General features: G+C 42.0%; 2 protein-coding genes across 2 annotated transcripts in view; both read right to left on the bottom strand.

Moving 5' to 3' along the window:
- Positions 1-7333: 7333 nt before the first annotated feature.
- Positions 7334-22737, bottom strand: part of GNG12 (G protein subunit gamma 12) — a 76494-nt gene continuing 61090 nt past the window's right edge. The window contains exons 2-3 of the mRNA XM_029949326.1: positions 12870-12988; positions 7334-11166 (exon numbers count right to left, since the gene is read on the bottom strand). Of these exons, the coding sequence (XP_029805186.1) occupies positions 11041-11166; positions 12870-12962 (219 nt within the window). The 5' untranslated portion in view covers positions 12963-12988 and the 3' untranslated portion in view covers positions 7334-11040. The remainder of the gene's footprint in view (positions 11167-12869; positions 12989-22737) is intronic.
- LOC115297661 overlaps positions 19676-22737 on the bottom strand; it is a 114477-nt gene continuing 111415 nt past the window's right edge. Inside the window, exon 5 of the mRNA XM_029945816.1 lies at positions 19676-19745. Within this exon, the coding sequence (XP_029801676.1) occupies positions 19676-19745 (70 nt within the window). The remainder of the gene's footprint in view (positions 19746-22737) is intronic.

Below are 22737 nucleotides of genomic sequence, written 5' to 3'. Positions count from 1 at the left end.
AATTTGTTGAGGCTTGTTTTGTAGCCTAATATGTGATCTATTCTGGAGAATGTTCCATATGCACTTGAAAAGAATGTGTATTCTTCTGTTTTATGCTGGAATGTTCTGAATATATCTAGTCCAGTGTGTCATTCAAAGCCATTGTTTCCTTGTTGATTTTCTGTTTGGATGATTTGTCCATTGATGTAAGTTGAGGTGTTAAAATTCTTTACTATTATTGTATTATTACTGAGTAGTTCCTTTTTGTTTGTTATTAGTTGCTTTATGTATTTGGGTGTTTCCATGTTGGGTGCATAAGTATTAACAGTTGTTATATCTTGTTGGATTGTCCCCTTTATGATTTTATTCTGTCCTTTGTTTTTTTTTTTTTACAGGCTTTCTTTTATTTTTATTTATTTATTTAACATTTTATTAATTTTTGAGAGACAGAGAGAGACAGTGTGATCAGGGGAGGGTCAGAGAGGGAGGGAGCCGCCCGGAGCCACCCGGAGCCTCCATGGGCTCCAGGCTCCAAGCTGTCAGCACAGAGCCTGATGCTGGGCTCCAACCCATGAACTATGAGATCATGACCTGAGCCAAAGCCAGACGCTTAACTGACTGAGCCACCCAGGCGCCCCATACAGGCTTTGTTTTAAAGTCTATTTTGTCTGCCATATGTATTGCTACTCTGGCTTTCTTTTGACATCCATTTGCATGATAAATATTTCTCCATCTCCTCACTTTCAATCTGCAAGTGTCTTTAAGTCTGAAATGAGTCTCTGTTAGACAGCAGATAGATGGCTTCTGTTTTTCTATCCATTCCATCACCTTATGTCTTTTGATTGGAGCATTTAGTCCATTTACATACAAAAGAATTATTGATAGATATGTCTTTCTTACTTGTTTTTGTGGTTGTTTTTGTAGTTTTTCTCTGATCCTTTCTCTTCTTTTTCTTTTTCATGGTTTGCTGGTTTCCTTTAGTGATACGCTTAGATTCCTTACTCTTCATTTTTTTGTATCCCTTACTATGTTTTTGGTTTGTGATTACCATTCAGTTTATATAAAACATCTTCTGCATATAGCAATCTATAGTAAGCCGATGGTTGCTTAAGTTTGAATTATTCTTTACTTTTCTTCCTTCCATGGTTCAGATATTTGGTATCATATTTTACATCCTTTTATTCCTTCCTTGACTGATCTTTACAGATTTATTATTCATTTATTTTGCTTTTGTGCTTCCTATTTGTCTTATTCTTATGTTGTTGTTGTTGTTTCCCCCCTTCAACGTCCCCCTTAACATTTCTTGTAGGGCTGGTTTAGTGTCATACAATCTTAACTTTTGTTTGGGAAATTCTTTATCTTCTATTCTGAATGATAGCTTTGCTGGATAGGCTATTCCTGCCTTAAGATTTTTTCTCTTTTCGCACTTGGAATATATTATACCACTTCCTCCTGGCCTGCAAAGTTTCTGCTGAAAAATCAGCTGATAGCCTTACGGGGTTTCCTTTGTACATAACTGTCTTCTTTTCTCTTGCAACCTTTAAAACTCTTTCTTTATCACTTTTTTGGTCATTTTAATTACTATGTGTTTTGGTGTGGACCTCTTTGGGTTGAATTTATTGGAGGATCTCTGTTTCCTTCCCCAGAATCATGACATATTTAGCTATTATTTCTTTAAACACATTTTCTGCCTCCCCTTCTCTCTTTTCTCCTTCTGGGATCCCTAGAATGTGAATGGTATTATACTTAGTGGTGGTGTTGAGTTCTTAAAGTCTGTTCTTATTATGCAGTATTTGTCTCTCACCTCTTCAACTTTATTGCTTCCCATTACTCTGTGCTCCAGGTCACTGATCTGTTTCTCTGCTTTCTACTATTTATCCCATCTATTACATTTTTAATTTTTTTATGTTTTTTTTAAATTTGAGAGTGAGAGAGAGAGAGGGAGGGAAGGAGGGAGAGGGAAAGAGAAAGAGAAAGAAAATGAGCAGGAGATGGACAGAGAGAGAGAGGGAGACACAGGATCCGAAGACAGGCTCCAGGCTCTGAGCTAGCTGTCAGCACAGAGCCTGACCCAGGGCTTGAACCCACGAACCATGAGATCATAACCTGAGCCAAAGTTGGACACTTAACAAACTGAGCCACCCAGGCACCCTCCATCTATTACATTTTTAATTTCATCTGCTGAGTTTATCATCTCTGATATGTTAGTTTTTATCTCTTTTTAAGGATCTCACTGAACTCCTCCATTCTTTTTTAAAATCAGTGAGTGTCTTTATGATCATTACCTTAAATTCTCTATCAGGTGTATTACATATTTCTGTTTCTGCTTAGATCTCTTGCTGTGATTCTGTCATGTTCTTTCAGAGACAACTTCTTATAACAGCTTTCATCACATTGCATAGTAATTTATGTTTACCTCCTACTGTCCATGCCCATAATCCTGCCTCAACTATCTTGGAAGATCCCTGTCATTTCTGGGTTTATCCTAGGACATATTTAGTGCAGTGCTAGAAGGAACTACTACATTCCTAGCAGGACATCAACAAATGAATGAATTCCTTTTTGTCTTGCTTCTAAAAACCAATTTTTCTGTTACATTTAATATTTGAGTGAGCTATTTTTCTTTTTGTAGTTATGTTTTTGAACTCCTCATATAAAGGCATTGTTGGAAATTTGCTCTTAATTTTATTAATTGCCTATATACAAAACACCTTTCTGCAAATCATCTTTCCTTAAAAATTCTTTCCAGTCCTGTTGATGAGTCAGTAGCTAAAGTATCAGGAACTGATTCTTTAAATATCTTTTAAATACCTATAATTACACACAGCAAACCCACATACCCTTCTCTGACCTCATACTCTACACTTCTGTTCCCATAATTTTTAATTCAAAGAAGAAAATGTGAAATGACTTAAAGTGGAAATGGCAAAATTCAACTGAAAGGAATTGCTCATCTCTCTCAAATTTGTATAAAATTTAAAGCTAGAAGAAATGTTAACAATTAACTAAACTAGTCCCTTTTAAAATGTAGATTTTTTTTTTTCCTCTGGAAGCAGGACCAGAAGTCATAAAGGTTCCAAGGTTGCATAGCAAATGAGTGACAGTTGGGCTAGAACTTTACACTTCCTGATTCCAAGACATGTGTTCTTTTTGTTACGTCATACTAACTAATTCAGTGTTTTTGAAAGGCCTATCAAATATGCATTTGGGTCTTGTCACACTTGTATTTCCTCATATGTAAAGTAGAGATAATAATAGTAGCTACCTCGTCGGTTTGTTGTGAGGTTTTTAAATTGTAGTTGACCCACAGTGTTACATTAGTTTCAGGTGTACATCATGGTGATTCCACAATTCTATGTTTTGCTACACCCACAAGTATAGCTACCATCTCTTACTATACAATGATATTACAATGTCATTGACTATATTCTTTGTGCTGTACCTTTTATCTCCATGGTTGACTCATTTCATTACTGGAAGTTTATACCTCCCCCTTGCCTTCATCCATTTTGCCTGTCCCCCAACCCCCTCCCCTCACATTTCTTCTCTGCGTTTATGGGTCTGTTTCTGTTTTTTGTTTATTTAGATTCCACATGAGTGAAATCATATGGTATTTGTCTTTCTCTGACTAATTTGCTCAACATGATACCCTCTCTATCTATCCATGTGGTTGCAAATGTCAAGATTTCTTTCTTTCTTTTTTTTTTATGTCTCAGGTGGTATTCCACTGTGTATGTGTATCTCACATCTTCTTTATCCATTCATCTATCCATGGATACTTGAACTGCCTCCATAATTTGGCTACAGTGTAGCATTATTGACAATAGCCAAGACATGGAAGCAACTAAATGTCCATGGATAGTTGAAGCATAAATAAGTGATATATATATATGTGATATATACATATGTGAGATATATGTATATATGTGATGGAATATTATTTAGCCATAAAAAAGTGAAATCTTGCAACAACATGGATGGATCTAGTAGGGTATTACACTAAGCAAAATAAGCCAGAGAAAGACCAATATTATATGATTTCACTCTTGGGTGGAATCTAAAAAACAAAACAAATGAACAAAGCCAAAAAAGAGAAACAAAAACCCCCAGACTCTTAACTATAGAGAACAAACAGATGGTTACCAGAAGGGAGGTAGGTGAGGTGGAGGGGTGAAATAGGTGAAGGTGGATTGAGAGTTCACTTGTCTTCATGACACTGAGTAATATATAGAATTGTTGAATCACCATATTTTATACCTGAAACTAATATAGCACTGCATATTAGCTATACTAGAATTAAAAAAAATTTTAATGTAATAAATGTAAGGGTGCATCTATCTTTTCAAATTAGTATTTGTATTTTCTTTGGGTAAATACCTAGTAGAATTATTGGATAGGGTATGTTTGTTTGTTTACTTATTTATTTTTTGAGGAAACTCCATACTGTTTTTCACAGTGGCTGCATCAATTTGTATTTCCACCAGCAGTGTAAAAGGATTCCTCTTTTCTACACCCTCACCCACATGTTAGTTCTTGACTTTTTGATTCTAGTTAGTCTGACAGGTGTGAAGTGATGCCTCATTGTGGTTTTGATCTGCACTTTCTGATGCTTTGTGACGTTGAGCACCTCTTTAAGTGTCTGTTGGCTACCTGTATGTCTTCGTTGGAAAAATGTCTATTCAGGTCCTCTACCCATCTTTAAGTGAATTATTTGTGTGTATATGTATTGAGTTACATAAATTATTTATGTATTAACTCCTTTTCAGATATATTATTTGTAAGTATCTTGTCCCATTCAGTAAGTTGCCTTTTGTTCTGCTGGCTTCCTACCCTGTGCAAAAGTCTCTTATTGTGGTGTAGTCCCAACAGTTTATTTTTGCTTTTGTTCTCTTTACTTGAGATGTATCTGGAAAAATGTTGCAAAGGCCAATGTTAAAGAAATTATTGTCTGTGTTTTCTGAGTTTTATGGTTTTATGTCTCATAATTAGGTCTTTAATCCATTTTGAGTTTGTGTGTGATGTAAAAAGTGGTCCAGTTTCATTCTCCTGCATGTAACTGTCCAGTTTTCCCAGGACTACCTATCAAAGAGACTCTTTTCCTCACCGTATATTCTTGCTTCCTTTGTCATAGATTGACCATATAAGCATGGGTTTATTTCTGAGTTTTCTCTTGTTCACATGGCAACTTTTACTTAAGAGTTATCCTTAACCAGATCTCAGGAGACATTAATGCTCAAGTTTGTCAGTGCCAGGAACAAAGCAGGTACTGCTGGCCATGTTCTTCCAGTGAGTGGCTGCCTTAGGCTTGCCCCCAGTGTACCAACTTACAGATTCACAGGGCCCTCGTAATGTCACAGGATGAATATCTTATGTTAGGACCAGATTTAAAGTCTTAGTCAATGAAGCTCTCATTTCTATCTAAGCAGGATGTATGTGTGGAAGGATGTGGGGGAGGGCGGTGGGGATGGATCTAGAGACCAGAAGAAGCAACTTGTACATAGATGTTTTGGCTGCAAATTTCTTAGCCTTCCAAGCCTGGGATCTTACCATTATGCATCTCAATGGTTTCAATTACTTGCTTTTATAATTGAATAGATTATCTCAGATTTATAGGGCATAAGAATACTTCATATAAATAATTCTCAACGATATCTACAACTTTACTATTAACTTCTACTTTTATGCTAAACATTACTCTTTCCATAGTCCTATTTTATAGTGCCAATGATCTTCTAACCATTAAGTCATTAGCATTTTAGGATGAATTTATTAGGATTGCTTTTTCCTTCAGGATAAAGAGAACATTGGTTTCTGAAAAAATTGATAATTGAAGGAAGGGTTCCTGAGACCAACTGTGCATGTTTGTTCAAGGCTGACCTACAATTAAATGGCCTTAATAGACATGAATGACTCTGATAAGGTGATAGTGATTGGAGTAGTAGAAGGGCTCATCTGAAGGCAAAGGTTGTTTGCTGCTTACAGTTGTAAAGGGGTAAAGTAGCCAGTAGGGCTATGCTCTGAAGACAAGCTAAAGGTGGTAGCCATGTTAGGTTGTGCAAACACGGCCATAGCTGATGGTGGAATCAGGTTCTATAGAGCTGTAACCCAAAAGTTTGTAAACCTAGGGACAGGGAGGGAAGAAGGGAGAAATCCTCAAGTGTCTACTTAGCCAAATGAGGCAGCTTCTAATGTCTATACACAGGTATATCTATGTTGTAACTGACCATATTGCCAATGAGAAGCTGATCTTCCCCCATATCTAAGAGTTGGAAGGCCACATGATAAGCATCTCTGCACTAAGCTACCACCATCACCTGTAGGTGTGAGTTCCTTGTTCAGAACATTAAGGTAGTATAACGTTTCGTCTGCCATGTTTACTTACATACTTACATTGTCTATCCTTTTTATTACCCTCTCTTTCTTCACCATGTTTTAAACTCATCCCTATCCAAGCCAATCTCCCATCTCCCAATACAATTGTCTTTCATTGAAAGTCACAGGAACTTTTAATTTGGTCTGAATGAGTGAAAGTGCATGTTAGTTGCTGTTTTTCATGACCAAAATATCTAACTTCTTTAGTCCTTTCCTAGAAAAGGTTGAAGGACTCTTTGGCTACTACCCTTCATAGTGTATCAGGACTGATTCTCAGAAGTCAGGGCCATCTCTGTAGCTGCCTAGTCCATAACCAGACACTCACTGGCTGCCTTTTTTTTTTCCTTTCTGGATGATGATATTCTTCCTTCATCTCTAAGGGAATCCCAGCCCTAGTGGAAGGAATTGAGGAGGAGGCAGGGTACCTTTGGCAAACACTTGGTGAATATGAGTCATTGTTGAGTGTAATGCCTTTTCATTTGTTATCTGTTTCCATGGTCACAGCTAAGTCTCAGGATGGGAAATAGCCCTCTTACACATTGGATATCATTACATCATTTTTCTTTAATAATGTCCACTGCCTTCCTGTTGCTTGCAGGATAAACAAGTAGTTTGGGAGGTATACTCTGCACACTAGTTTTGAGCACACTTTCCTTCTCTTCCCTCACTTCCTTCCAAAACTTCATTCCACTGCTTACAAAATTTCTTTTCTCAAGACCCAGCTCAATCATCACCTCCGTTGAAGCCTCCTCAGACTTCACTGTTGTGGAGCTGGTCCTTCCCTCTCCGGGCTCTCACAGTACTATGTGCTCACCTTCACACGGGGCACTCTGGTACTCTGATTGTTCTATATCGGCCATTCCACCCTCGTTGCTCTGGACTGTGTGTGTCTTATTCATTGGAGTGTCAGAGCCTGGTATTCAACATCTGGCTCTCAGGTGTTCAGAGAATGTTAACTGAATAAAGGAAAATGGAAGAGAACTGGTCTTCTATTAATTTATTGAGCAAAACACAAGTAGGATGATACATTGAGGCACTGATCCAGTAAAGAGAAGGATGTTTTAATGAAACTTCTTTTGAATCTGTGAAATACATGTGAAGTAAATGTTTTTCTACTCTTTCCATAGGACAGATTTCCAAACGATGATCACAGTGCTTAGGTTAATAAGATGCTGGACAGATGAATAGCCAAAGAATGCTATAAAATAACAAAATCCCATCAACTATGTACTAAACGCAGATTACTGGGACATCAAGTGAATGATGTTTAGTTACATGGCTAAAAACAAGACATTACAGTAATCAAGTCCATAAAACCAGAAAAGGCTTTATAACAAAAAGGCCTTTCATAAGCTATTAAATGAGCATATTGATAGACAAACCATTATATACTTGAAGCAGCTTATAGCACCAACACATTGGCAGGACCTGTGGCGGGATAGGCCATTGGACCGAGGCTTTGGACAGTGGAGGTGGGGGAGAATCTCCACCATCATCTACTTCAAGCCCCTTGTTTTACAGATGGCGAAACGGAGGCCCAGCGAGATGAAGTGCCTTGTTCAGAGTCACACGACACAGGGACACCACATTGGCTGAAGAAGGATCCAAGGCTATGATCCAGGCCACCCCAACTAAGCGCTCTATTTTAATTTACACTTAATTCTATTTGATTCACATGCTTTGTTCCTGTTAACAGATCTACCATAAAAGAAATCAATACAATTCATAATGCACTCCAGTATTATATTTTGAGAAGGACTGACATGCAGTTCACTTCTTGGGCCTCCACAGACCTTCAATCAAGAGTTGGTGTAATCAGATGACACTTAGTTGTAAATCAGCTGAGAAGAGGCTAATGCCAAAGTTTAGCACATCCTCTACTACCTAAACTAACCAACCTATGCCTCAAAATTACTAAATCACTGGTATAACTTTTTGATAGTTGAAAAGATTAGTAAAGTACAAAGACAGTATGGAGAGAAGGCAGGTCCTTCCTTTAAAAGATAATTATGGCACTTTCATTTGCATAAGGTAAGGACATGTAAAAACCTGATTTTTTTGTAGAAGAAAAAGTAGCCACAACCTATACTTGGTGAATGATTTCTGTAAAATCCTTTGGAGTCATGAAATGTCATCTAGCATATCTTGCCATGGTCCTGAGGCCTCAATTGGACAGATTTATGCACTAATGAACATTTAAGAATGAAAATAGATCACTGTTAACAGAAACAGCATTAAAGGCAAAAGTATAATGAACACATTTAAATAGCTCCACAGAGAGGACGCCAAGAAGTTGCATGTATATATGTGATTAAGTGTGTTTTTATAGTGGTAGCTGGAAAAACAATGACACATACTGGGCATTTGTCCATCATCATAAACCAGCTGCACAGACCAGTTAAAACTGGTGTTTTGTAAGTAAAATAAAGCCTGATAAATAAGTGACTTCTACATATCCTATACGTATACTTTCTCACATAGACGTCTAGTTGTAAGTAAATCAACACATAACTACAATTTTTCCCCCACTGGGTCCAGCATCAAAGGATGTGATTTCACTTTTCTGAAACATGCCCTGTACCTCTTTAGGAAGTGACATGACATTTATACTCCTAGCCTTCACGGTATCTGACCAGCAAAAATGAAATCTCCAGGGACCTCAAGTCTTTCCCTTACCACTATAAGCACTTTAACAAATAGAGAGCAAAATATAATTGTTCTCTTTTGGTAAAAGAACATTAATTTAGTACTAAAGAATGAACTATGCTTGCTACTGAAAAAGTGCACATACAATGAAAAGGCATAATAAAATTTCATAAAAATATTTAATGAGCTGTATTATAAATATTTAAAACAAAACATGTTAAAAATCAGAGTGAAAATAAGATTAGTGTTCTGAAACTATCAGTAGAAAAATATACTTATGAAAAGAAAATGTCTCATTAAGTGAAGCATTAAATGTAATGTTTTCTTTTAGTGTACATTTCAAATTACACCTTTTTCTCTCCTAAACAGGTGCCTATAATTTACTTGAAACCTGGTCATATTGCAAAACCCAGAGGCAGAGGACAAGAGGTTAAGGCCTGTGGCGTGATTTTCACATGATCTTGGAAAAGTCAGGGCAGTTCACAATACTGAATAGATAGGTGACTGGGGAAATACTGTCTATATTTGAGCAGTTTAAAAATAGCACTACATTTGTTCACCCATGATCAGCTTAATACTCAAAAACAGACATTAGGTTTTAAAAGGGGCTTGTGTTGCAGGGCAAGATTATACAGAACTAGGGAAAACCATCGTAAATAATTCCATCGTGGGGTTGACTCCTTTTTGAAAATAAGCTTTTATCCTTCATCAGTAGTTATTTTTAATGAACTAAAGATGAATTAAAACATCAAAGGCTTGTGTATGATTTGAGCCCTTACATGAGCACTTTATCATTATTTTTTTTAAAAGAACCTTTCTCCCTCCCGATAAAGTTAAAATACTCTCTGGGCACAGGAGATTCCTTGGGATGCCCCCTAGAAAGTCCAAGGATGTCAGGGCTGCATTCATGTCCAGAGGAAAATCAAGGAACCCGTGCTGGAATCAAGTCGTTGAGTCCAAGCCTGCCTCGGGTGGTTTGTGGACAAGGTAGGGAACACACTGGCACTACAGGTATTTGAAAAGTACTGCAGGGCCTGATACCGTTGTGTTGTTTCCGTCCCACCCACTTGGGGCTGGGGAGCTGTTCTAGTGGGAGAGGAAAGACAAAGGGCAGAGCAAAGAGAGTGAAATCACAAAGTTTGGAGAAAAGCAGCTGGTTTTCACACATTCCTGCTTCTTTTTGGCAGCGGCTCATGTGCACTCTGTCTCACTCTGGGCATAAGGTGGCAGAGGTGTCTCCCTGTAATCTAGAGAACATGAGCCCAGAGGCCTCCCCTGCTTCTCTAGACTCAGGATCATGAGAGACTTTTAGGGTTCCCTTGTGAATACCTCATAAGAGGTTTTTAGTTCAGTTTTTAAATTTTAATCCATATAGCTGATTATAGCCTACGACGTCAGCAACATTTCTTCATGACTCATCATGACTCAATTACAGTGGATACCTTTTTGTACAATAACTATATGAAAAACTTTTATTCTATCTATATACAGCTCAAGACAAAGGTATAACTTCTGGAGTTGAACTGATGGTGTGGAGAGAGATTTTAATAAGGAACTAAGCATTGATATGTGTATATACAAAGACATATATATACACACAAAACACTCCTCACCCATGTACACTGTACAGGTTGGCACAACCCTATTAAAAACATACTATGATATAAAGGTTTCAGTAAGTTGGCATCTTAATCTAGACAGGTATTTAGGTAATTCAGGTCTTGATATGACTGGGTTATTCATATTTCAAAGTATATAATCATGTTTTTTAAATAGCCCAAACCAACTTTTCTAAAGCAGTAACCCAATATGACACCATAGTTACCAAATGGAAAAGAAGATTGTTATTCTGTATTAAATCAGTAAAAGGTGTTTTAGAGAAAGGGCAACTTGGAGAATAAAGACATCAGAGTCAATCATTCCAAGTTAGAGTATTTTAGTTATTAGCAGTGGTTACCAAACAAGCTGAAGGTAAATTTCTTCCAAGGAGCTGCTCATAATTTGTTTTGTTGAGAAGAGGCGAGGGACTGTTTCTGTACTTCTCTATAAGATGATGCAAGTTTTTTTATCCTTGAAAGGGTTTTCTGAGGTTGGGATCCCGATCAGCAAAGGGTCGCTCCTGGCATGCTCCTCACAGTAGGACATGAGGTCTGCTGATGCCTTTGAAACCTGACAAACCAAAGCAAACACGTGAGATAGTAATGAAGTCACAAACTTTAAAAGGGCAGTTGAATGCTGGCCGTCTGCGTAGAAGACTGGTGGGGGTGATACTTCGAGACCCTGTTTCTCCCAGATTACTTGTCAGTGAAAAAGGAAAAAGATTTGTAAACAGACCCATCTGGCAGCTCTGCTTCTTTAACCGAGTGATCAGATTTAAAGATCGGAGAAAAATGATACCATGTGTCTCCTCATGTGAGCACAGATGACCCACCACCAGCTAGCAAGTATTCCTGCCACAACATTTAGCCGAAATCGAATAATTGGTAAGCAATGGTCTCCAACAGGAGGGCCATTCTGCAAAATGAGCTGGCCTGGATTCTTCAAAAGTGGGCTGTGTGGTAGATATTATTAGATGATCCCGAATGTTATAATTGTACTGTGGTTATGAAAAAGGTGAAGTATTTAAGGGTGAAGAGTCACGATGTCTGCAAATAACTTTCAAGTGGTTTAAAGGATGTGTGTTGTGTGGGTGTCTGTAGAGAGAAAAGCAAATGTGGCAAAACGTTAATAACTGGTGAATCTTGGCAAAGAGGAGATGGGTGTTTGTTCTTATAGCTCTTCTATAGGTCTGACATTTTTCAAAATAAAGCGTGGGAACGGGGCAGTATATGTGAATCAAGAGAAGGCTGTATTTTAGTTTGTATTTGATACAAAAGACATGCAGGAGAGTTTAGGAACTGAATTATGGACTTGGAGTCAATATTCTTGAGAGAAGAGTTTCAGGTTCTACTGTTAAAGGTTGGTCTTAGGAAAATAAAAGGAGGATTAAAAATTTCTCTCTCCAATGGGAAGAAGATTCAGTGCCTTCCTCTGGCATGAGTTAACAGAAAATGCCATGCCCTGTTCAGAAGTCTGGGTGGGCTATTCTGCAGAATAATCAGATCAGTGTCCTCAGGCAAGGAACCCAGAGCAGCTGAATCCTGTCAAATACAGCATAAGCAGCCTCATGTTTTGAAGATAGGTGACTATCTCTAGGCCCCGAGGAATGTATCAGGTGACTGCTTCAGTTTCTAGGAAACAGCATTACTCACAACATTCCAGGGCCCACACTGCCTAGTTGTCTCTTGGGATTTGGGGAGAAAAGACTTCGAAGTCAGGTGACCTTACAAACGCCTTCCTGTTTCTTGTAGATCTCAATTAAGGCTGGCATTACTCACTCTGGGTACAGAATGTAGTCATTAAAATAGTCTGCACACATTTAAAAAGTGCATAGTCTTAAAAAGGAGACCCTGAGTGTTAGCTTGTTACCTCCCCTGCACAGAGAACTCTAGAGCGCTTACTGGATTCCAGAGGGAAAACAGGGTGTTTGTAAAGTCTGTCTAGAAACCCTGTCCCAGTGTAGAACACAGAGATCATGGGCCTTGACTGTGTTCCTTCAGGGAAGGCAGGTCCTCAGGGAATTCTGTCATTGGGTTTAGGTTTTCTGTTCCAAGAGAGAGGCTGACTCAGACACTTGGGCTTCCCTGTGCTTTTGAAATGAAGCCCATGCCCGGTAGCAATGGACATTAAGATTCTGAGGCTCTCAGCTTGCTCCAGGAAAATCCTGACCCCCAGCTGCATGGAATAGCACTGCCTTCTTGAAAATGCGGCCTCGCTGTGGAGAGCAGAGGGGTCTGATCGAAAACACGTCTGCTCTCATCCAGGCCTCTTACCTTTATTCTCTCGATGGAGGCTTCCATTCTCAACTGCTGCACAGTTCTCCGTGCCTGGGCGATATTGTTGGTGCTTGCTGTTTTGCTCGACATTGTCAGGTGTTGTTTTTACCTGAAACCTGAAAAGAATGTAAGTTGTTTAAGCATTCCCCTAAGTTTTCATTACTTAGGGGAAAAGGGTGAGTTGTTCCCAGTCATCACGGGCTCTGTGAGGTAGTTACGAGAATGCCCTCCCATGGAAGCTCCTTCATAATTCTTTCCTTTGCAGAAACCCAGTACGAGTTGTTTCAACCATACACCTCAACATACAGCACAATGGAGCCTTTTCTAGCATCTTCTAAGAGGAAACAAATATACATAAACATTTGCGGTAGTTAGGGAGCCTCCGGCACATAGGAGCATATGCAAGCACAGGCCACGTTACGTGTGTAGTTTAATATTACTGCCGTGTACTTTAATAGAAGGTTTGATTTTATTTCATTTTGGCTCTCTTACCCAACTATTACACTGATTCAAGTCCTGGCAACAGAAAACAGCAAAAGAGAGTGCCTCTGGAGAACTTTGCACAAAGGGTACATTTTTAGGTGCAATCGAGGTTTGCAATCATTTGAGGAATGTTAGTTAGGCAGATAAGGAAGCCTTTATTCAGGAAAAAGTGGGAACCTTTCAGCTGCAAGACTCTCAGTGATGAACCCCCTGTCAAAGGGGATACACTGAACAGCCTAAAACCTGAAACAGAACTCGATCTTTCCCTCCTTTACTTCTCTCTGGCCCCATCCGGGGACCCAAGGCACTTGCTAGTCCTGTACCCCCACCATGTGTTCAGGGGTTGACTCTCCTCTCGGACCTGAGCCTTGGAGCCAAGGTTGTTCTTTTCCTCTCATTCCCCAGTCACCTGGTAAAAAGGAAATGAAACCTCCTGGACCTTGAGCTTCAACCCGGCTGGTTGTTCAAGGCAGGCAGGCTAGGAAAAGCGCTGTTGGCGCCCCTACCATATATGGCTGAGTTCTGTCTGGGCACCGTGGCGAGTTGGGGAAAGGCAGAGCTGGCATGCTGGGCAGCAGTTCTGTGACTCATAGGAGCAGGTGGACGGTAGGTATGCCTCCCTCGAACTGTACAAGGGCTCAGCAAAGTCTTAGGGCACCGTGGCGCCTGCAGCAAACCCAGGCTGACTCAACCTTCTGGAAAGGCTGCAGTTGTACAAAGCGTCTCTGCTATAAAGGCTTAGGACCAGGCAGGGCTACACAACCTGCCCTCAACCTCCAGGCTCCACAGTGTCTACCACGTGGGCACCAAGGTGCTCCACCTGAACTCTGCCACACTTGGAATGCTCCCAAGGGCTCGGGGCCAAGACTTGGCCAGGGCTTTGGTCAGAGGTGGCTTAGGGTCAACTGCACAAATAAACCTGTGTTTTTAACTGTGTGCAGAACTTTGACATCCAGCCTCACTGTCATGCTTCACCTTCCTGGGTTTGGACCCTGCCTCTGCCACTTACTAGCTGGGTGAAACTGGGCTGGTCACTTAACCTCTATGGGTCCAAGTTCTCTTCTGCATAATTTGAGGAGACGATGGTTTTTGAGGAGTCTGTTTGCTCATGCACATGTAGTGTTTATCAGAGGACCAAGGCACTCCAAAAACAGCAGCTGCTCTTGTATTTATCCTGGGGAGGCCACACCCAGCACAATGAATCAGAATTCCCTGTGTACCTGGCTGCCTCCCCCAGGTCAGTGAGGCTCCAGGGTTCTAAGAACTGGGCCGCGGTGGGCTGTGGCATGAGGCCCCCATGTAAGGGCATCCTTAGGCAATTCTAATGCACTTCGCCGCCAGGGCAGAAAGGAAGGGCTGGTGCCAGGCAACAGAGGATTCCCTTAAAATAAGGACGTCCTGGCCATGCAGGACACTGGGAGGAGGAATCATATGGCAGGGCAGGGTGGCCCTGCTTTATCCTAGGCCTTGGCGACCTCATTTCAACACACTCCCTGACTTGCTGCCTCTTCCTCTGACTCCTGTCATCCCACCCCACCCAAGGGAGAGGCCTAGCTAGGGTCTGCTCCCAGTGGCTTTGCTCATACCCAGAGGCCTGGCCCAGTGTTCTGTGCTCCCAGGCAAGCACTTATTAAGAGAGCCTTTGAAATGGGACCAAGGCAGAAGGCAAACCTCCCTGCAAGTGGAGTGAAGCACCCTGATGCACGGCATTCTAGTTCCATGTTTTGTGCCCTGCAGCATGTTAAATGGGGCTCCTATGGCAGTGAGTGAGGGCTCTGAGGACTGGCCCCCAGAATGTGAATATGATACCCTTCTGAAAGGCCTGTGGTTTCCAGGCTCCATCCTAAGGACTTTCTAAATGTCCCTTAGCATGAGAATAACACCAAGCATTCTCTTCCCCTCAGCCTCCAGGGCACAAACTTTCCAAGGCCTGGGCAAGTTTTCCTCTTAACTGTACACCAGCTCACATTGGTCAGCCCGGACCACTCATTGCTCCCTCCTGCATACTTATGAGCAAAGAGCCCACGGTCAGGCTCTATTACAAAATACTGGGGTAGAGGCACCTGAGTGGCTCAGTCAGTTAAGCGTACACCTTTGGCTCAGGTCATGATCTTGCAGTTCGAGGGTTCGAACCCTGCGTCGGGCTCTGTGCTGACAGTTCAGAGCCTAGACCTGCTTCAGATGCTGTGTTGCCTTCTGTCTCTCAAAAAATAAAGCATTATAAATTTTTAAAAAATGCTGGGGTAAGTACCTCTAAAATTGGTGAGAAACTTTGCCTCTAGTACACGGAGGACTTTCTTCCTATATTACAGATGTGATTGAAAACAGCTAGGACTTCACAGTTCCTGCCTGCAGGTTTAGCACTTCTGGCAGTTTTCCCCTATTCTGACATCGGTGTTCTGACCTGCTCCTTCACAATCTTCTCCCCTCTCAGACAACTTCTGGCTTCCTTCCCCTGCGGACCCTTTCTCTTCTGCTTCAGGGGAAGTAGAGCCCCTCCTCTGGCCCCACCAACTTCTCCTGGGCTCCCAAAGCAAATAAGAGTTTTCTTCTCAAAGTCTGTTTCCCTCTCCTGGCGTATGTCTAAGCCCACCCAGAAAAATAGTCAAAGTTTAAGAGGAGGGTTATTTTCACAGTTTCATGGATTATTAAGCAACAATAACTTCCTACTCAATACTGTATAGGAATAGCGTTTGGCAGGTCAATTAAATGGGGATATTTGTGGCCATTCCTAGAAAAAGTTGTGTACGGGACCACTGAGACCAACATCATCTCTTACTACAACATTCTTTTTAGGGAGAGGTCAGATCAAAGTTTCAACTTAAGGAGCCCCGTGGAGGGACCTGGGGGCTGAGCCACCTCCCGTCACTGCCAAAACAGCCACTGCTATTTGACTGTGGAGAGATGGGAGGTGTTTCCAGGAGCTGGAGGTCTACTGAGGACTGTGCCAGACCTGCAGCAGCTTTGCATCTCTTCAACAGCTAGACAGAGAGAACAGACAGCTCTGACCATCTCTGTGCCTTGAGAGGGTTTTCTTTGCTCTGTCCTCAAAGGCAAGGATGTCTGTCTGTGCTACCAGGTGGATAAAAAGCTTGCTTTATTCTTATTTTAAGAATAGCTTCCAAAGCAAACACCACCTGATATTTGTATGCAACCCTAGACTGCACACGTTGCTTTTATTCACAGTGGTCCGTGAAGCCTCACTAGGATCCTGAAAGGTATATTACTATTTCATACTCATTTTTCAAACTAAAGTTTGAAAAACTTGCTTCAAGTTAACCCAACTCATAAGCCCTGAACCAGCTCGTAAGCCTTTCACACCGGAAGCCACGGAAGCCACGCTTCCCACTGCACCAAGGAGAGGATGCAATTCCAATTAATTTGATTCACAAACACTCAGGGCTAAGGTGACCTTGACACTGATGACCTGGAGTTGTGGGCTTGCTGACTGCTCTGTGCAACATCCCTTCTGGTGCAAAAAGCATCTGTTTATCAAGTGCCCTGAAAAACAGGCCTCCCTTCTCCTTTCTGCAAGCTAAGCAAGAATGTTCTAGCTGTCACAGCCAGGCAAAAACTGAGGTCAGCATCTGGAGATCCTGAGCCACCAGCTCTCTGTCCCTGCCTCCGCCTCCTTAAAGGGCAGACGCCTGCACCAGAGACCCCCAGTTTGATGAAACCCTGGCTATCACTTCTACGGCCTTGTTCACATTTTTACATGTGGCTAGCAGATCTGAACAAACATATGTAATATTTAGTGATTCAAAATAGTTGGCATTGGTTTTAAGGCTGTTGTTTATCTGAACTCTTAGGTTCCTAGAAATTCCTAGGAACAAGATTTCCCATTAGGGAAAGAAGAGCATCTTAATCTTTGTCCAGGGCCTGCAGCAGGGAGAGGGTGGGGATGGAAAGTGTGTCAGGAAGCATGCTCGGGGAAGCAGTGGCTGAATCACAAGGTCATCCTGGCCAAGCCAATAACTGAAGCACTGGACCGAAGCCAGTGTTCTGAGCAAATACGCCCCTTGTGTCTATAATAAGGGAGCAGGTTAAAAAAAAAAAAAAAAAACAATAAAAAGCCCAAACGGCTTCCATCTGATCTTCCTACAACTTCCCTTCTGATCTTTCCTTCAACTATCAAAGTCTTATCTTAATGTCTTACCCTGGCCTGGCTCTTTGTTGGTCTCCCCCATCTATTAACAGGTGCAGGCAGCAATACTTACCTGACAGGGTTGCTGGGAGGAGAAACAAGAGTGCCTATCAGTACTGTCCCCTGGACACACAGATATTTAATAAATGCTGGGTCCCTTGGTTCACTGACAAGACCGAAAATTATGCATTCGGTGTGAAACAGGAGAAAAATTCACCGAGCAAAAGAAGAATTTCAAGGTAATGTGATTGGGTAGCAACATGTTTCTAATATAACCTTAGAGGGAGTACAGTCAGGTCCTTAGAACAGTGTCTCTATCTCCTGAACACTTCTTTTAAATCAGAGCCTACATACTGAATCCAGACTACAGATGTGTTTGGTTGGGCCCTGCACAGGGTTAACTCAACCGTGTGTGTGTGTGTGTGTGTGTGTGTGTGTGTGTGTGTGTGTGTGTGTGTGTTAACTTTAAATTTTCAACATTTGAAAAGCAGAGCTATGGCTTTAAGACAAAGATTTCTGGAAAAGTCAGAAAAATCTTAGAAAACTGGGCCAGGTCAGAGTAGAGGCTGCTGCTTTAACATTTGCTGACATACCTGCCTATCCCTCTATTTGAACTTGGGACACAGCTTTTGTACTCTGCCTTGGACATTTAGTTCCAGGGACATGCTCAAGGATTAGGACAGGGGGCTTGAGCTCATTCCTGTCCTTGCCACTGCCTAGTTCTGGGGCCCTGGGGAAGGACTCATAACCTACGAAAGCCTCAATTTTCTCATGGGAAAAATGGGGATAATAATACTTTCCTATTTCAAAGAGCTGTTAAGACATCAGATAAAACAAGCATGTGAGTGTAGTAAATACAAAGAATACTTTTGCTGAGCGTTAAGTGCCTATACTTTCTGATTGCACCCCCTGCGAAGTACTCTAGGCACCTGCAGTCCCTGACAGTTGGCACCGGACAGCTGCCCTCCCTTCCTCCAGTGGCGTCCTGCTGCACCACAGTCATGGAAAGAAAAATAACCCCCCATAACTCAGAATAAACTGTATTTGGAGATAGAGCCTTTATAGGCACAATTAAGTTAACTGAGCTCATTAGGGTGGGCCCCGATCCCGTATGACTGGTGTCCTTGTAAGAAGAGGGAATTTAGAGGGTGCCAGGGTGGCTCAGTCAGTTAAGCATCCAACTCTTGATTTCAGTTCAGGTTATGATCTCACAGATTTGCAGCAAGCCCCACATCAGGCTCTGTGTTCACATTGTAGAGCCTGCTTGGGATTCTCTCTCTCTCTCTCTCTCTCTCTCTCTCTCTGCCCCTACCCTGCCTACTCAGGCACCCTCTCTCTCTCTCATATTTAAAAAAAAAAAAAAAAGGAGGGAATTTAGAGACAGACGGGCACAGAGGGAAGAACATGGGAAGATGTGGGGAGAAGATGGCCATCTACAAGCCATGGAGAGAGGCCTTGGAGGACAGCAAGCCTATTGACCCCTTGATTGCAAACTTGTAGCCCCCAGAAGACAAATCTCTGTTATTTAAGCCACTCAGCCTATGGTACTGTGTTATGGCAACCTGAGCCAACTGAGGCACAAAGGTTCTCTAGCAATTGGCATCTGGATGATGCGGTTCTGCCAAACGGGTAGGGATGCGTTTCATCAGAGATCTGGAAGGTGGAAGTGAAGAGCCTGGTGCTCGCAGCTCGGCTTATTTTCTGCTGACAAGCAAGGTGGTGAGCACATTGCTCTTTGGGAGCACCCCAGCATGCAGCCGCTGGCAATGTGGCACTAAGAAACTCTGTGGCTACAATGGCCTCCCAATTCTCCACTTCCTGCTGGGCATCAGTGGCGGGGGTTGGGGGCTGGGGGGCCAGTTCTATGGTGATGTCTGGAAGCTGGTCCTGGTCTGGAAGTCAAGAACCAGTTCCTCCAGCCCTTCTGCTGCTTATGCAAGCACCCCATCCCTTGTATGAAAGCCCATTCCACAGGCACTGCCAAGCACACTGTTTGTTGTAACTGAACCCTGACTGATACACAGTTGTTAATCTGTTGTTTTGTAATCTGTAAATAACTTACAAAGGCTAGCTATGATTTCTATTATTATCACACCATGATTGCTGAACACATCCCGCCCTAAGACCTGAAAACACGGAGATGTAAGCATAAGATTCTCTTTCTCCTTCTCCCCAGCTAGAGCTCATAGGCTGTAAGATCAAGGGTGGTGAAACTGTGACCAGCCCCATGTCCTGCCTGTCCAGTTCTGAGAGCAAAGGGCACACAGATCAAGTGGCTGGCCTATGGGGGAGAAAAATGAGAGGGAGAGATGAGGAAGGGCTGCATGGAACAGTGGAAAATGCCGTTGGGGCTGGGGAAGACAGTGTCTGGAGCTCTTCTAAGAGTTTATATAGGGTCAGAATTAGCAGAATTAAAAATAAGAAGAGCACTCTCTCAAGACCTCAAGAGTTCATCCTCTAAAAGTAGTATGTTTTTATACTCCCACACCCCTGTGAGGTCCTTATATGGTATCTTTGATGAGTTCTCTTTACCTGCCATCCAACCACATGTCCATAAATAACAATGATGATGGTGGCGACAATGTTACTGCGATTATTGGGATAAAATTTGACAACTACCACCATCTATTATGTGCCTGGTAAGTGAACTCCATGAATCATTTCATTTAATCCTCTTAGAGATGAGTTCTTTTTATCATTTGTTTTACAGATGAAACAAACACAGGTCAAAGGAGTCTTGCTGAAGATTATGCTGATTTATGCAGCAGAGCTGGGACTCAGGGCCACCTGACTCCCAAGGTCATCCTCTTAATCACCACCCTATATTGCTTGTGTCTGTACATCAAGAGTACACGGAAGGAATGGAAAGGAAGGGGAGGGAGCTGTCAGTTAGGAGACCTGGACAAAAGAAGACATGACCTCCATCTAGGGCCCACTACTCATTTAGATAGGTGGTCTTCATAGCAATGATAGTACATGTCAAGAAAGTGGCCTTGGGAGAGGACTTAAGTGAAGAACTGGTTGCTCTTCTTTAAAAGAAGGACTGTGCCAGATTCTAGGTAGGGCTATTGCTAAAGACTGAAGATGATCCCATCATCCCTGGCAAAGCTGGTTGGAAGCCACGAGAATGAGCCGATCAAGGTAATAAATCCAGGAGAGAGCTGCAGGAGCCTAAGCAGTGTGTTCCTAACCTCACTGTATATCTAGAACATCTGGAGCACTTATTTAAAAAAAAATCTGATTCAATAGGTCTGTGGCAGGGTCCAAAAATTTGTATTTAAAGCTTCCAACATGGTTCTGATGTGGTCCTCCTGAGAAACACCAATAATGATTGTCAGAGTCTTGCCTCTTGGTTCTACCCATGTTTATTTTTGCCTGGGAATTAAAATACGTCCATTGAAAAGAACATCACTTCCGATCTATGCTTAACTTTCCAAAGTTCTGAACAAGCCCTGGAAAATACTGACTCCTTTTTAATGACCTTAACTTACAGGATTCAGTGCCCTTCAGTTTGAAATACCTGCTATCATCTAACATACTTCTTTGCTATAAAAGTCTCAATTGGGTTTCTGAATGGCCACTTCCTTCGAGAAAGTTTCTCCTCTTGGTGATGCTAGACTAGCCTATTCTTGCTTGTCCAATGATACTCCTTTTTACAGTATGACTCCTTCTGACTTTGCTTTCTGAGGGTCTCTGTCCCGGAGGACTGATGTAGCAGAGCGAACAGGGCTTTGACAGATAAATTTGGATCCTGGCTTATCACTTACTACACCTCAAGTTGCTTCACTTCTCTGAACTTCAGTTTCCTCATCTGTAAAATGAGAAAGGAGAATAATAGTACCTACTTTACAGGGTTGTTACCAGGAGGAAATGAAAGAACACATGTATATTACGCAGCACCTGCCTGACCCACACTGGCCCTCAGTGGGGTAGACAATGTTCTACCCGTATGACGTCAGCTATGACCAATGCACTTCACATACAACCCTTTACCACAATCCCAAGGTCTTAAATGAAGGCCTATTTAAATTTACATGCAGGAGTGCCTGGGTGGCTTGGTCAGTTGAGCATCTGGCTCCTGATTTTGGCTCAGGTCATGATTTCATAGTTTGAGGGTCGGAGCCCAGCATTGGGCTCTGTGCTGACAGTGCAGAGCCTGCTTGAGATTGTCTCTCTCCCTCTTTCTCTGCTCCTTCCCTGCTCACTCTCACTCAAACAATAAACACTAAAAAATTTTAAAAATGAATTTATATGAAAACAGTGCCAGTTGCTTCAAACACAACACATGGAAAACCCAATGAAACACCGCTGTCTGCCTCCACCTCTCTGATGTCCTCTGTGAGTGACACCGCCACTGTCCTGGTCACTGAGGCATCTCCTTCTGCCTCCTCTTAATTCCTTAGAACAAGTGCTACCCAGTAGAAACGTGAGCCACATAGGCAATTAAAATGTTGTCTAGTAGCCACATGAAAAAGAGAAAAAAGTAAAATTTTGACATTTTCTTTAGGTGAATATGACCCAAATCGAAATGTAATCCATGTAAAAACTAACCGGGATGTTTTACTTTTTTTTGGGTACTAAATATTTAAAACAGTACAGCACGTCCTGGTCTGGACTGGCCACACTTCAAGTGGTTCATGAGTCACAGTGGCTGCCCCACCAGACACTTTCCAAATTCTCTTGATCCCTACACTTTGACAAACCCTTCGTTTTTATTCTTCCCCATTCTCTCTGCTTCTATCTGACCTGTGTCTTGGCTCCCAGCACCTCAAGTTAGGGCCACAGTATCAGCCCCATAATAGGACTCATGCCTCTCATCTTTCTTTCTCTGATCTAATCTGTCCTGAACACTGTATGCTCAGATCCAATACCACTGTCACCTTATTTTCCCTGGTCTCAGAAAAGGATTCCCCAGTACCCCAGGAAAGTCCAGAGGGCTCAGCTTTGCAATCCAGATCCTCTCTAATATTTCTGCCACCGTAATAAAAACCTTCTTGTTGCCAGTGAAGGAGAAGTTAGGTGTGTGCCTCGTGTCAAACAGCTAGCAAGCTGCCTCAGTGGGATGTGAGCCCAGGCAGCCTGATTCCAGAGGCCAGGCCCAAGAGCTTCACTGCAATGCTGCTGTGGTGCCAGGGAGCTGTCACTGCCCTCCCGTTTTGTCTGTGAGCTGTGTTTACAAGTCCTCTTGCAAGTCTCTGAGCAAGTTCTCTGCCTGCTTCTCTTGGCCTATTTAAATTC

The sequence above is a fragment of the Suricata suricatta genome, chromosome 8 (assembly GCF_006229205.1).
Source record: "Suricata suricatta isolate VVHF042 chromosome 8, meerkat_22Aug2017_6uvM2_HiC, whole genome shotgun sequence".
Classification (NCBI taxonomy): domain Eukaryota; kingdom Metazoa; phylum Chordata; class Mammalia; order Carnivora; family Herpestidae; genus Suricata; species Suricata suricatta.
Note: the sequence above shows the minus strand (reverse complement) of the source record. Positions and strands in the feature narration are given on the sequence as shown.